The sequence below is a fragment of the Elaeis guineensis genome, chromosome 4 (genome assembly GCF_000442705.2).
Source record: "Elaeis guineensis isolate ETL-2024a chromosome 4, EG11, whole genome shotgun sequence".
Lineage (NCBI taxonomy): Eukaryota > Viridiplantae > Streptophyta > Magnoliopsida > Arecales > Arecaceae > Elaeis > Elaeis guineensis.
This window is the reverse complement of record NC_025996.2, coordinates 23,768,733-23,785,141: the sequence shown is the minus strand read 5'-3', so window position 1 is coordinate 23,785,141 and position 16,409 is coordinate 23,768,733. Positions and strand designations below refer to the sequence as shown.

Genomic DNA, 16,409 nt, shown 5'->3' with positions numbered 1-16,409 from the left:
TCTTCATTAACAAACTTGGTGGAGTTTTCTGTCTCCCTTTCTCATTAAAAAAGGACTGTAAATAACCATGTTGCTAAACCTCATGTCCTAAAGGAAAGAAGCCTAATCATAGACGATTTACTTCATCATTCTATATATGCAATCAAATGAAGCTCCATAACATAAAAAGAGGTTCTTATTCGAAATTTGTGTAAGCACTATGCTAAGTGATTCCTCAATCAGTAATTCTTTTGTTCTATTATCAATAATCATCAAACAATGCGAGCACAGACACCATTAGCTAATTTTCCATCATCAACAAATATTTGATGGAGAACCATATATATATATATATAATTACCCTTCATGCAATCTGACTTTCTAATATACCAGTGTAAAAAGCGTGTAATGCCATGCTCCCGCCCGGCCCCCCCACCCCCGCTCGCCGGCCTCCCACCTCAGACCGTAGCGGCGAAGTCGGCGAACCACACCATGACGGGGGTGCCGCACAAGACGAGGCCCACCGGAACCATCCACAGCTGCTCGTTGTTGGGGTGATACACGAGAGCCCACCGCGCCAATAGCAAGCCTCCAAGAGCGCTAACGAGGACCAGGCACGTCAGAGACAACGCCGAGATCTTCTCCACCGGAGGGGCCTTCTCTTGCTCCATCTCATCCATAGGGGGGATTCCTGTAATTTTTTTTCACCTATGTGAGGTTCCCTTCTCGTTTGTGCCGGAGATTAGAGTCGTCATTTCGGGCTTATCGATTGGATGTTATGTGCACGGTCTATGAAGGCGGCAGAGGTGAGGAGGAGCAGGAGTTTGCACCCGCTTATCTAATGACCAAAGACTAAATCTATCGTGCGTAGCTAGAATATTGAGATAATATGATGGCATACTGACGTAGGGGATCACGTTAGCTACTGTTTTATTTCTATGCTCCAACATTTCAAGAAAGAAGAAGCTAATTGATGAGATTTAGATGTTTCAGCCATATAGGTCATGCTTGTAGATTTGTCTCTCCATCAAGAATAGGGGAAAAAGAAAATGCTTTAGGTGTTTGTCCAAGTACATTAGGAGGTGACGATTTGAGATGACCCTTTGCTTGTTGGTTTCTACAAATGATGTCATTAATTAGCTACGAGTAGACCCTTTTTTTTTTTTTTTTGATAAGAATGCTGGGAGCCCCTTGGGAAACTTTGTTTATGCGATGGAAGGAATTGGCACGTCAGAGGCATTGGTTAGGATAATGTGTTGCAGTTTCGTGCCAAAATACGAGACATAAGAGGTCAGGACGGGAAGCTAAGATAGGAAGTCCAAGTAGAAATATACATGGGAGTCATATGTGGGTCCAACAGTAGGCCAAAAACTTTGATCAAAGAATCTTTATATATATATATTTTTTGGTAAATAAAGAATCTTTGTATTGGAGGGAGAACGCAAGGCTGCATTCAGCTGGAGAAAAGAAAAGGACGTGGAGCCAGAGTTCATGACAAGTCTTGCATTTAATTTTTGTTTTTAAAAATGCGTTATATTAGTTATTAATTGGATGATAAAGACTGCAATTTAGAAAAAAGTCTGGACATTTATGTCAATCTACTACCATTAGAAAGAGAGGGCTGGTATTAAAGTCATGTTTGATCTCTCGCAAGGAGAATGGGAGAGACTCATCCATATCTAAACTATGCAAGTTCAAAATTTTGGGATTTACATCCTACGAAAGTCAACCTTTGATTTTGTTTCCTCCCTTTTCTTCGGTAAAGATTTCAGGTTATAAAAGGAGTGACAACATCTGAACCATTTTGTGATGCAACTTGAGAGGTGGATCTATGTTTAAGGCACCATTGACTTCATATTTTTGGGCACATCTAAATGGGATCATATCGATTAATTCATCAAATTCTGCGATAATGAATTATTCTCTGTAGATGTAATTAGTGAGTTTATAATATATGGAACTCCCGCAACTCTTAATATTTGTTCCCAACATGATTATTAATTGTTAGAGGGCTACTGTACCTTACACAACAAGTGGACGAGTTATTGCTTGCAATCAAATCATCCTTCTATGTTCCAGCTTGCACGCAGATGATTGGTTCCATCTTTGTGCAGACAAACATGAATCATCTCATTTTCATCGCACATATTTATACAATGCAATTAAGAGCAACACGAGAAGTCAAAATTATCCACGTAACTTTGCGCATTTGTGGCACAGATGCCAGCACAAGGCTTTTCTAAACATCCACCAGCCAACAAAGAACTACAGTTAGGCTGATTTTGATTTAAAATAAAACGTCACATCTTTTATTATTATTTTGAAAATATCTAACTGGTTTTGGTTTAAAATAAAACGTCAAATCTTTTATTATTTTGAAAATATCTACTACCGGAAACTGTTAAAGGTTAAGATAGAGGAATCAAATATTGAAAGGCCAAATAGAACCAACAACTATCTCAAACCAGAGGACATGGATTGCATCTTTCGTCTTCTTCCTCCATTTTATAACTCCTTCCTCTCTGTCTTCTTCATGCGGAGGTGAAGATACTATGCAAATTGAACCACGACGAACTCAAGCTATTGGCGCTTCCGAATCCTTCCACGATGCCGTGGATCCTCACTACCGTTCCAACTACATTATTTCAAATAAAGAGATGGATGCAGACGTGAAAGTTACCTATTATTTCTTTTTTTTTCTTCTTACTATGTTTTGTGAGCAGATTCTTATGGCTCAACAGTCAGATTTCGACTTCTCCAACCTTGCACCAAAGAAGACGATGGCATTTGCACTCTCCTAGCTGTTTCTTTCTTTGCTTTCAGTCTCAATGGTTGTACTTACCGGCATAAATGAAATGGATGCAATCCCAAGCCCTATTCGATGAAACTGGACGAGAAATATACTTTCTGCAGCAGAGAAGAAAATCTGAGGTAGAGTGCGGTAGCCGATTGTGCGACGTAGAATAATTAATAATAAGATTAAAAAAATATTTTCTCTCTTTAGAACAAAAAATAGTATTATTATTTCTTGATGTCTTATATGACTTTACGTGAGTATGTATGACATCACAAACAATATATATAATTTTTTTTTATCTAATTTATTATTATAGCTTCCTGATATCTTATATGACTTTCTGAACAATATATATGATTTCTTGTGAATATATATGACATCCTGAATAATATATACGAATTCTTATATCTTTATATGATATCCTGTTGGTTATATGATAACCAACAGAATATCATATAAAAATACAATATCATATAAAAATACAGTAAGTCATATATATTGTTCAAGATATCATATATATTGATAGAAAATCATATAAGACATCAAAAAGTCATATATATATTATTCAGAATGTCATATATATTCACATGAAGTCATAAATATTATTCAGAATGTCATACATATTCACAGAAAGTCATATAAGACACAAAAAAATCATATATATTCACTGGAAGTTATATATATTATTCAGAATGTCATATATATTCACAGAAAGTCATATAATATCAGGAAGTTATAATAATCAATAAGATATTATATAAAAATATAAAAAATTATATATATTATTTATGATGCCATATATATTCACAGAAAATCATATAAAGCATCAAGAAAAAGTATATATTATTTTTTCTTTATTCTGCAAAGAGAGAAAATATTTTCATCAAAAAAAATTGAAAAAAAAAATAAACAGTATTAAATACCTATCACATTATTAATTGCACTACGATATCCAATGTGATTGGACAGTATGCATTTTCTGCATCAAAAAGTGATGCACAAAATTTCTCATCCAAGGATATCTAAATTGTCTGAAGAAGGCTTTTTTCAGTAGCAAACTGTAAGAGGGGGCTACTCTCTAAACTTGAATGGAGGTCATATAGTGCTGCACGACGCTATGAGCAATAGGTTGTTCATTTGTCCAATGCACATTATTAACCTTACCGACAATTTATCCTAATCTCTTTGCCATAGGATTTTATTTCTTCACCATGGGTCTATTTGAAGCATTTGATCTAGTAACTTGCAAAGTCCAAATGTATAATGATTTATGTTAAGAACATAATATACAATTCCAATCAAATGAATCATAAACAATTTCGTAAAAAAGATGTATTTCAACAAATGCATGCTAAAATCTTTTCTTTATGACAACTATCTACCCCCAGCAATTTAGTTCAGAATCACAAACCCAAATTTAAGAAGGTAAACCAGGTTCAGGGCCAAGATGCGAACTTTGCCCCTGGCAGTTCCTTAAAGAACCTTGCTTTGCAGCCGTTCCATGGACCTTGTGGGGGACAAATAGCACTTACTCTTTTTAACTTCATGCATAATGTAGAATCTCATGGAGCAATAGAATCCAAGAAAGCAGTGAGTTACCTTCAAACCAATCACTAATAATCTGACGACCATAGAAGCCAGTTCTTGTCTTCTTTGAAACATGTCTGCAACAGTTAAGAAATCAGCCATTTGATAGTTTATAAAATTCTTGCTGAACACCTTTTTTTTCTTTTTGGTAAGAGATGAGCACTTCTTTTATTTATGAGCAACTTATGAAAGATAAATGACAACCACCGTCCAAGATAATGATGAAATCCAAGAATGACTTTTTGAAAATCGATGAGGTTAGTCATTCTCTCACTTGTTAGGTACAGGTGATTTTGTCACAAACAAGATTGATAAAATTAATTCACAATATGAAAACTCTACATAAGCTAACCAGCTACACAATGAACAGCTAGTTAATGACAAGTTCAGGCAGGGGTGAAATGTTAGATCTACCATTCTTTACGTTTCAACATCTGAACGGGTTGGGAAATCTAGGCCTTGAAGCGCAGGCATCTTTTCTAAATCCTCTTGCGAGTACAACGGAAGAAACCAGAGTGACTTTTTAGTGCCAAAAACCTATAATAACATAATATCAGAAGGGAAAATAAGAAGCAAACAGAATGTCTGGAAATAATAAATGCCCTAGCCAAATGGCATCACCTGTTCAAAATTTCTCCTCTTTCCTAAGTCATACTTCCATACAGCTGCTTTCTTCTTCTCGTGAACCTAAAATGGGTAGCATAATCATACAGGCAAATTGACCCTTGCATAATTTTATATGTAAGTTCTACATATAAATGCATTTTTTTTTTTCAGGAGAACATCGAGAGTACTACAAATCTGGTATACATCTATAGCCTTAAGTTGTAACAAACATAAAAATATGATATGACAAATAGAAAAAAATAAAATAAATGGAGTTCAAAATGGTTATATATTACCTCTATTGTAGTCGTATTGCTTAAAACAAGAGATGTGTGCAAGACCACAAAACAAAGGAGGCTCAGTGCAAAAGCTAGATTAAGAACTGCATCAAAGAACAACCTTTTAGAACTACCTCACTACAGAAACTTTATAGATATAGTGATAAATGTTTGGGCAAAGGCTTACCAAAAGCAAGAAATGTGACAGCAAGCTTGCCGGGTGAGCTATTATGATTCCTTGCATCACCAAAGAACTTGATAAAACGTGGAAGTAATGCAAGAGTATCTAAAACCGTCTCAAGGAAAGTATAGAGCTAAGCAACAAAAAAAGAAAGTAAATAAATTGTTAGGTCTAATGCAATATCAAATAACAAAGAAAGCACTGAAACCATTTCCATAGCAACAGACTATATAATTAGTAACAGTATAGTTAGACACTTAGAATGCTTAGCATTGGTTCAGTCCTTTACAATCTTCTTGGCATGCTTGCTGAAGTGAATTATGGCACCATGAGAAACATAGCAATTAAAGATACCCTCTCTGAAGTTCAAAATACAATGGATCTAGCATTGCTTTCTCAATCGCTGACACCTCGAGCTTTGCTTTTTTAATGGTTAGCACCAGCTAGCATGATCTTACTATTTTTTCCACACCCATGATGAGGATTATTAATAAATGGGTCCTTCTGGTTGTAAATGTTGGCCATAAAATACTTGTCTAAAATGAAAGAGTTAGATGACGCTTGCATTCATTTGTTTTATCCTTAATGAGTGAAGGAAATTCAAAAATGTCCAACAAATGCATTTCATCTCTATGGCTCGTCTTAACCAATTCCAACTTTTTATACTTCCTTAATCCATTAAGAAACAAAAGAAGCCAGTTTTAAATGCAGTAATCCTTAAGAAACAAGAAGCAGTAGATCTATTTACACAATTTACAGTTTATCATAGCCCTCATCTCCAGTAGCTATGGATAATACATAAGGATGCAGGTAGCACATCGAATACACAACTTCATATATCTGAATTTTCGAGTGTCATCAAACCAATAATAGTTCATATGCTGACTACATGATAGAAAAAACACTAACAATCATGAACCTCCTTGGTGAAGTCTGCAACCTTGTATGGAGCACCAGGAACGGAGGCAACATACAACAACGAAAATGAAAATTGCCGTGTGCTTTTCAGAAATTTCAGCAAGCAATAACGCCCTCTTGGGATGTGACCTAGTCCTAAGTTACTATATTGTAGTTGTGGGTGAGTTATTTGCTGTCCTTAATTTCAAAACATGTATTTTCAACAGAAACATGCAATAACATTGGACTGGCCCTTGATAATAATATATCTAATACTAGAATAGTAAAAAGCACACAGGAAACAAGTGTATACAGTATCTAAGTGTCAGCGGCAGATGTAATAGAAGATTTAGGAGTAAATACATTGAAAAATATATACCAATAGAATGAAACAGCAGATGCAGAAACATGTCAAAATGTTTTGTAGGTTCAAAACAAGAATGCAGTAGTGGACATTCAATCTACCTATGCTACACTATCACTTATTTCATCCCATTTTGTACACGTGCAACATTTTTTTCAAGAACCATCTCGCACCTTGGTTGTTCTGGTCAGTTGTTCCATGCTGAGCTATTGTAGTGAAAAATCTCTATTCATATTCAGCAAAATTTGGATTGGTTTACCAAACAAAAGATACCATATACTTACCTAGACACCTGGCAAGGTTACCAAAGTGTCCGGGTATCTTCAAGTGCCTGACACTTGAACTTACAAAACTCCTGACAGAGGAACACTTACAGTAGAAACAGTATTGGTTTAGGCAATTAAAAGATGCAAGCTACATATCTCAACTACAACTTGTCAACCAGAATCTTACGAACAAATTAACTTGACAGGCATTTCACCTCAAAGAATTCTAAACATACCAGGAAAAGAAGAAAACACTTGTAGTTGCGTACTCCAACACAGTTGACAACCCATACACAATGATGATCCATCTTCAGGACGCATCTTTGACCTGCAAAAAATCAAGCATATGTGATGAAATTTGAACCAAAAACTATGGTAGCTTACATTGAACAATAGGTATCAACTTAATACTGCAAAAGATAACATAGCCAAAAAACAAAATGTTGAGGGCAAATCTACATCTTCTAAAGAATAATAATTGTATTATTAACTTCATAATTTGTTATGACAGACTGAGCCAACTCATTCCATGCACCAGATGCATGCCAGGGCTTGGCCGATGCATGACAATGGAGGTTGCCCAGCTAACTTAATAGCCAGGCTCATGCTCCCCATAACAGCCCACACCAAGCCATGCCAGTTTGATATGCTTGGCAAGGACAAGTATGAACTAGCACCAAGCCAAAAGTAATTTAATACCTATTTTTTTCTTCTCTAATTCCAACAAAAATTAGAAGGGTGGTGTTATTTAATACAGAATTTTGCAATACTAAATTGAAGGGAGACATATTAGCAGAACATAAATTTTTATGTTCATACAACATTAATACAGAACAGAGGAATACAAAGATTTGTATTGAATAGTATGATGATATTGTTTCTAGGTTCTCTTTTGATAATATTCAAATCAAATACAACTGTTTTCCTTCATTCTAAATGAGGTGTACGTTAGTAGTGTTGTATTGTGACATCTTAGTATTCATGATATAATAAATTAATTCCTAAGAATGATTTCTCTGTTTTTCATAATATTATGTGTTTCAGCAACGATTGCCACATATTCTAATAAGCCCATGTCATTTTCTGCTGCTACACAATATCAGGGTGTAATATTGTGCCATATCACCTTAAATAATACAGAGCATAGCAACCAACACGTATACATGTCTTAATTTTGGATGGGGTTCCTATTGTTTTTTGGGAACAAGTAACACCTAAAGCTGAGACTGGTTCAGGATAGAGCTTGGTTAAGACGCTCTCATCAAAAAGGGAATGACAGTGGATGCCAATTGCCCCTTCTGCAGTACCCATAAGGAATCCATCATCACCTGTTTCTTTGATTCGGTGCTATGAGGAGAATATGGGACCAAGTTTCACAAGCACCGAACATCAAGGGCTCCCCATATACTGTGCCTGCTCTTTGGTCAACTTGGTGTCAAAGGAAGACTCAATAGCTAATTGGACTAGCTTGGGACCACATGAAAATTGCAATCTGCTAGGCAATTTGGAAAGAAAGGAACCAACATCTCTTCCTGAAGAAATCCAATCCAGTTTCATCTACACTAAAATACTGTATTCATCTGTTTATTGACTGGTTGCTTTCAAACCACAGAACCTATAATAGTTTTCAATGTATTTCAAGACTTCCACATGGCATCAGAATGTAAAATCTTTTGGTTTATTGGTTGAACAAATTTGGGTCAGTTCCTCTTCCCTTTTAATCAAACCAAAAAAAAAAAAAAAAGGAACTGGGTTGGGATGAAATAAAGCCTGTCTAACCAGCTTACTCAAACTATTTTTGCCAAACACCTTTTAACAACCAACTTTATTTCAAGGGGCAAAGGCACAAAATTGCATATTATAAAGTAAAGACATTAATTTTTTGCTTTGAACTCAGAGTAAATTATTTCACACTACAAGGTGATGTAGTTAAGTCAGGAGTAAAGCGGGGGCTAAGAATATTTTGACTTATTCCAAGATTACTGCCTAAGAGTCTTAAAAACATGTTCAGAATAGTTCACGAACCCAAAAAAAAAAAAGAAGACCCAAAACATGTGCATCTCCCCATGCCCATGCATGCAAGTGAAATTGTTCACTTGCTTCGTACGATGCTTTTTGTGTGCCAAGCACTATCACAGGCATGCATCAGCACATAGCACTTAAAACTTTAATTTTAACAGATTCCGGAGATCTTGTGGCTATATTCTGTTACATATCATTACCAATAGATAATAAAGAAACAAAAACAGAAGGGAATCGCCACATTGAGGAATCAAATTTTTTCCCATTTAGATCTAACAATTAGGCACTGCATGTCATGCACCAATCATGTGTTTTCTACTATTCTATGTTTATGTTCTAACATTTGTTGTGAATTTTTAACTATTATACACATCTGGGATCCGTTGTCTCTGTTTCCCTCTTAAATATCAACTTAATTTCTGCAATATTTATTTACAAGATATCACTTTCTTATCTCTTTGACATAAAGATAGAAGCAGAGGACATTATTTTTATATTTGCATTTACACATCAATATTGATGTTTTCTTAATTTACAAAGTGTAATCACTTAATATTAGATGATCTCTCCTGAGAAAGGTTGTAAGGTATGATTAAAGAACATCTTGGCATCTAATCCAAGCAACGCCCTGATATGACAGACTTTTAAACAGCCAATAACGGACAGACAAAATACACAGTGTTGTTAAGATCTGGATCAAGTTGCAAATCATAGAAGGACTGATATCATATTGGATTGTGAATTGGATCATAGACCATAAAATTTTTCTGATCACTTTCAGAAATTCATGAACATAAAAGAAATGTGAAAATTGGAACATGTGTCAACCATAAAGTGCATGAATGGGGAATAAAAAGCATACATACAACTAGTCTAGTTTTCACCAATTTAGGGCCATACATAGTATCTCCAATGAAACAAAAATTCTGTTTGGTTTGGTTATTCAAGATGTTTATATACTATCTATCTATTTAAGAATCCTTCCATGTAGAATGCCTTACAATAAACAAGGATAATGTTTTAACATATGACTGTAAAAATATAAAAAGTTCTTACTTATAACTTTATGAACTCCAATAACAGACTTGCTAATTTTACTATTTGAGTTTTATCAGTGATAAGTAATTTAAGAGCCATATGGTAAAAAAAAATGGATTAAGACGTGATTTAATAATATAAATACATTATCAAATTGGATCCTGTGATCAAAAGGAATGTATGGTCCACCATATGGATCTAAATCTTGCGAACCTAAAGTGATCCTGATCTGAGGATGGCATTCAGATAGTTTCCGGCTATTTTGATCTGGATTGTAAGATTCAGCTTGTGAATCATAAGAGTTTAAAAACAATGCATACAAGCATGCAAATGAACTCTTCAATGTAGTTGGCATAAGATCCATTTCTCTTAGTTTCTTTTGACAGCAAGTGGACAATACATATTATGTACCATTACTTTTCTCCTCATATTTCTTCAAATGACTTAATGTGTGACTAGGGAAGTACAGTATCTCATTCTTACCTTATTTCTTATGGGGCTAAGAAGACAAAAGTTTTAGCAACTTCATTCAATGGTTATCATTGTGAGAAATCTCTTGAGAGAACACAGGAAGCAACCCCATCCCCCTTTCCCCAACAAAAACCAAAAAGAAAGAATATAAAGATGACTATTTTTTTTCCTTCTTTCCAAAATTTATAGTCTCCATATTCTCTCAATTGGCTTCACGCACCCTCCAACCTCATCTTGGGACTAGCATGCCCCCTTCTTTCTTCTTTTTATTTATTCCCTTTCCATCTTATACCCTTCCCTCCACGTTTCTTCTTTTCTTCCTTCATTCATTTCTTGTTCTTCTTCCATTCTACTTTCCTCTTTTTGCCACCGAGAGCAGAATCCTCCAATTTTATCCTACTTTCTTGTTTTTTCTCCTTCTTCACCCTCCATTCCAATCCTAATCCCAACTCCCATAAGACCTGCTGCACATTTAGCTGAGTCTCTTTCTTCTTTCTTCATCTTATCAGAGCTGAAATGCAGGAACAACAGCAGAAAGAGCATTTGTCCTTCTTGTTGGTTGCTCAACTTGAAGATAACTTCCACCTTCTATTTCAAATCTTATCCTACTATCAACTACTTTAGTCCTAAAGCCTTAAAGATTCTACCTTAAAATAGTTTGTCACTACCGAGAAGCCCAGGCCTGCAGTCCAAAAGCCTAGATCTGAAATCTTAAAGCAGATCATTATTTTTCTGATAGAATTCTCTGTTTCTCCTGATTACACTGCTAAACAGCCTGAACTGTTTCTTTTTTTTTTTTGGCTGGTGGTACTGGAGTTATGGTTTACCATGTCTTCCACTTACATATTTTAACAGAGTAACTTTGTACTCAACATTATGGAGGTAACATAGGTACCATGCTGCCCAAGTTTGACTACATATTAGCTGGGCCAACACAAAATGTTAATATGTGCATTATGTTAGATAGGATACTTGCATGATCCGCAAGCAAAGAATGGGCACAGACATTTTTGTGCAACCACTATGATGAACTAGTTGGACAAAAAGCAATAATCTATAGACAAGCATGCAGGTGCATGTGTGCATGGATGTAGACTATGCTCAAGAATGTGCATAAATAGATCAACAGGTATTTAGACACAGATATACATAAATACACAAACACAATTGTTATTAATATAAATAAGATAGTGAATTGTAAAACAAGAGATAATTTTGATAAGTGCAGTCTCCTACATAGCATGGAAAAAGAGCTCTCTTTTTTGATGTTCAAGCAGAAGTTTGGGGCAAGAAATTAAGCCTACAAAAATAGATCTATTTGGCAAGCTTCTAACTCCATCACAAATGGCTGACTTACAAACAGAACAGTGATGGCAACGTGGAGGTTTGCTATTGTGACAGCGACTGCAGTAGCCTATAGTTGGTCTTCTTTCCAACCCCTCTGAACTGGACCATGCAGAAGCGCTGGTCTCAGGAGCAACATAATCAGATAATGTCACAGAACTTCCAATTTCTAAGTTCTCTTCTTCAATTGTTGGCCTCCAATTAAGAGGAACAGAACCCGGATCAACAAAAACTACCATAAAATAACTCCATATTAACAAAGCAAGCTGCAGAAAAGAAAGATATCCTTGAAGAATTGAAAAAACATGCTTGAATTTAATAGAGACATTGTTTGTCTAATAATAGCAACTAGAAGATGGATAAAAGATGACTTGAAGCCAAAACAAATTCCATTCAGAAGCAGTAAAATAACAGGAAAAAAAAAAGATATTCCTTGAAGAATTTCAAAAGCACACTTGAATTTAATATATCCATTGTTTATTTAATAACAGAAACTAGAAGATGGATAAAAGGTGACCTGAAGCCAAAAGAGACAACAATATTTTCATATTCGATTAGAGATCTTTTCCAGTAATTGACTTACGCAAGAACATTCGAGATTGTCTAAGCAAAATGCCTAAAGGAATCGTTTGCAGAAATAAGTTACTAGCGTCCAAAAGCGCAAAAAAAATTCAAAAACTACAAAGGATACAAAGATGGTCCCCTTTAGTTATTTCCCATCATGAACTCCTAATGTAACAAGGACCATCTCCTGTGTTTTTTCTAATGTGTTAATTTCACATCATGAATTCCCAGTGCAACAAGTTGTATCACATGTGTCTGAGGTAAAGTTTCATCACCCAAGGGGTAGTAAAGGGGAATCGGCTGATAGAAAAGTATATGGTCAAATGCATATGAAGTACTGCTACCAAAAAGAAAAACACACATATGAAGTACTGGTTTCTAGTATGGACATATGAAATGGCTGCCCATGGAGGTGTTGTCTTTCATGGTTTGTCATGTGACTGACCAGATTGAGAAAACCAGTTCACAAGGCAATATGTCATCAACTGACAATCATGACCTTCTTAGAAGAAGCAGGTAAAAGTTTTGCTTAAGGACATGTGGAAGCTCTTTTAAAATATCTATCTGATGCAGAAAGGTATGAAAAAAAAGGATTGTGAAGATACAAGGGAATCTAAGATACTCAAATGTGAATATAAGTCAGAACTTCCTGTTTAACTCTGGAATTTAAGGTAATTTGAACAATAAAGATCAGATACAAGGGAATCTACTTTAGTAGATATTTACATGAGGTAAGAATTTAGGCTTCAGACAGAAACTTCCAAAGGTCATGTCCAAGGTAGATGAACAACTTCTCTGGTTGTGTGCGTGCATGTGAGTGTGCAAGAGAAAGAGTAGGAAACTCAACCCCATGTATGGTTTTCAAAACATTGCTTCAAGGCAATGTTTTAATTTTCAAACAATTTATTTCCCAACAGTTATCACCACACATAATATAAAAGGCATTATTTGCACTGGGAAACTTGTTAAATAAATGCAAGCAGCACATAAGCAACATGCTAGAAATGATGGTTTGGGAGTCCATACCATTGGTAATGACATAACTTGGCGGTCTCCAATCTATTGATCAAGTGCGTGAGAAAATAGTTAGCTATCATGGTTTAATTTTAAAGGACAGAATATGCTATAGGATAACATACCTTCTTCAGAATCTTCTTGGAATCTCAAACCTGCACCAATTTCTAAGCATTTCCTTACTAAAAGGGCTTCTAAAATATTATATTCCCCTCATCCTCACTATCCCAAGTTTAGCAACTAAGGGCCCAATCTAATATTTTGCTATGATTAATGCATCAAAATCTATTGAATTTTGATATAGGCATGTTATAAGTTTCGTAGATCATGATAAATAGTGCTTATTTTCAATTTAAATGCCATAACGTAGAACATTAATACAATTGGCAACATCTTCTTTTGCATCCAACTGATCCATAGGAAAGAGCCCATCGAAACCTACAATGTTTTAGTCTCCAAGCAAATTTAGTGGTGTAGATTAAATCAATAGTGCGAACCGACATAGAAGCGAAGAAAGAAACCAGAGAGAAAAAAAAGAGAAAAAGAGAAGAGGGGGAGGGGGGGCGAGGGTGGCCGAAGGAAATGCCAGCGGTGGCCACAAACGGACTGCGGGCACACTCGGAGGGCTGCCAAAGCTTTTGCTTCCTCCGCCAAATCTCAGCTATGAGAGAGAGAGATAGAAAGGGGAAAGGAAAGAAAAGAAGAGAGGGAAAGCTGGTGAAGAGACTGTCGGAGGGCCTTTGGCTCGCCGTCATGGCCGTTGGATGGAAAAATCGCAGCCTATGGCTCCACAGGTGTGAAACAGAGGCAATCGCTCTTGTTTCACGTGAGTTTTTTTTTAAAACCCCGAAATGAAGCTGACAATGGATTTACCGATTTCACTATTTCTTCAATTTTTTTAAAAAAATTCTGAAATAGTGAAACCAGCAATGGATTTGCCGGCTTCACTATTCATCATCATTTTAGAAAAAACACGATGAATAGGGACGGTCACCCTTGTTTCACGGCTGCGGCTCCATCTGCATCTTTTGCACCGTCCGGTGGCCACGATGGCCTTTCCATCGGCTGCACCTTTCTCTGGTACCCTCATTCCTCCCTCTCTCTATATCTCTCGATTAAACACCCTATCAAGCGACACGAAGCCGTTGAAGCCTCTATGGCCTCCCGATAGTCTCGACAGGCCACCACCGGTCCTCTAGCGGTGTCATCCCCTCTTTTCCTCCCTTCTTCCCCCCTCCCTCATCCGGTGTTCTGATTTGGCCGGCCGAACTGCACCACTTTGTAGTTGGTACAGCTTGGAATGTTCTGAACCATCCAATCAAGATGGTTCGGCAAATGCCGCATAAAAGCATACAATCCTCCTCATGGCTTAGTCACAATAATGTGATAAGGAGCCTAAATTCTACAAAGACCTAGATTGCATGTAAGAAGCCAAGAACTCTAGTTAGGAAACATAAATCTTTTAGCACGACCTCCCATAATGCAACTTTCCTCATCATATACTCATGGGCTCAAGTAACTATCTCCTACACTTGTTGAGGTCCAAAAGTTGAAGTCTTAAGCATGCAACAATAGGCTCATGCTTCTAAGGGAGCCTAATGCAAGATTTGGCCCAACCCTCAAGCCTGAAGCCGAAGCCTGGGCTTGGCTAACAACAAAATAAGCTAGCACAGCTTGTTGACATCCCTACTCATCCATTTTCAGTAAAGATATCAGCACTCTCTACTACGTTCACCTTAATTCATCAATCTAAAATTCCAGCTATAGCCGATACATAAGATTATTTATCCCGCCAATCTTGCGATTTCACCCTAATCTACCCCACCAACAATGGCGCATCCCGTTTCCAACGTACTACATATTTCATCCTATCAAAGAATATATACACATTTTATTTTACCAAACTCATTTTGCTGACGCTTATCATCATGATCAGCTAAAATCGTAGGTTAAATTGTCTATGTGCACCGGTCCAAAGCATTCAAAATTGTTCATTTGTGATCTTTCCAACCTGAAGTAATTTCTTCGACAGCTGCATAACGTTGGGGAAAGCGGAAAAAGCTCGGGCCCGTCACCGTAATGAGAATTAGAACAGAACATATATAACAAGCGATGGATGAGTGAGTGACTTCATGTACCAGGAGATGGAAGACGAGGACGATGGCGAAGGCGAGGACGGAGACAAGGCCACCACGGAAGAGGCGCGGGCCCCAGGCGATGACGATGACGGCGCAGTAGGAGACGGCGATGATCGAGACGACGAGGAGGATCATGAAGTAGCCGATGACCTTTAGGCCAGAGCAGAGGCGGAAGGGGTTGGCGCCACGGCAGCACTCCATGCCCATGGCGGTGGCTTTGGAACTCCCCCTGCTAATGTCCACCTGAAGCCCTAGGCCGTACGCCGGTCGCCGCCCTCCGCCGCCTCGCGCCGGGAAGAGCCGCTTCCAGATCCCCGCTGCCAGCTTCTCTCTAACCAGCTCCCGCGGATCCGCCGTAAAGAATGTGGGGTGGGGTGGCGTTGGGTGAGCTCCGAGATCAGCTGGGAGACTGTCGGTCCGTCCGCACCATCTCTCTCTCTTTTCCCATAAACTGAGGTAAACCATTCCGTTTTGCTACTTTGTTATTCCCCAAAATGACCCTCGAATACGTAGAGGTTAAGTCGTTATGACACGCCGACTACATGGAGCGCCGCTCCAATAGGCTGACATCCATAAAATTGGCAAAGCTACTGAATTTATTTCCCAAATTAACCTTTGCAAATCTGGAGCTTCTGCAGAGCATCCAGTTTTTGTTTTCTATTTTTAAAAAAATACCACTTTTTGACAATAACCGAATCCGTCAGAACTCACCAACTTTCTCAATGAATTTATTTTTATTTGCAATGGATCTCTTCATTAGAAAAATGTTGCAATTTTTCTCTTGTTTGATAAGTATATACCAAGATTATTGGGCGGGTAATATCAGGGATCCAGACCCACGAGGAGACCTGTTATGCTGATTT

At 37.1% G+C, this 16,409-nt stretch overlaps 1 protein-coding gene across 3 annotated transcripts; it reads right to left on the bottom strand.

Moving 5' to 3' along the window:
• Positions 1 to 207: 207 nt before the first annotated feature.
• Positions 208 to 16,026, bottom strand: LOC140857205 (probable protein S-acyltransferase 12). 3 transcript variants are annotated; one of them, XR_012140760.1, is made up of 9 exons: positions 15,547 to 16,026; positions 11,844 to 12,096; positions 7,192 to 7,283; positions 5,435 to 5,561; positions 5,266 to 5,351; positions 4,985 to 5,050; positions 4,778 to 4,900; positions 4,376 to 4,440; positions 208 to 2,886 (listed from the first exon to the last, which is right to left on the bottom strand). XR_012140760.1 is itself a non-coding variant. In XM_073255869.1 (8 exons), the coding sequence occupies exons 1-7, from the start codon at positions 16,009 to 16,011 to the stop codon at positions 4,784 to 4,786; spliced, it is 1,206 nt and encodes a 401-aa protein (XP_073111970.1). In that variant the 5' UTR covers positions 16,012 to 16,026; the 3' UTR covers positions 4,013 to 4,440; positions 4,778 to 4,783. The 3 variants fall into 3 exon arrangements, 1 of the variants encoding a protein (XP_073111970.1); XR_012140759.1 differs by lacking the exon at positions 208 to 2,886 and adding an exon at positions 4,013 to 4,283; XM_073255869.1 differs by lacking the exon at positions 208 to 2,886 and having other exon boundaries at positions 4,013 to 4,440.
• Positions 16,027 to 16,409: the final 383 nt, after the last annotated feature.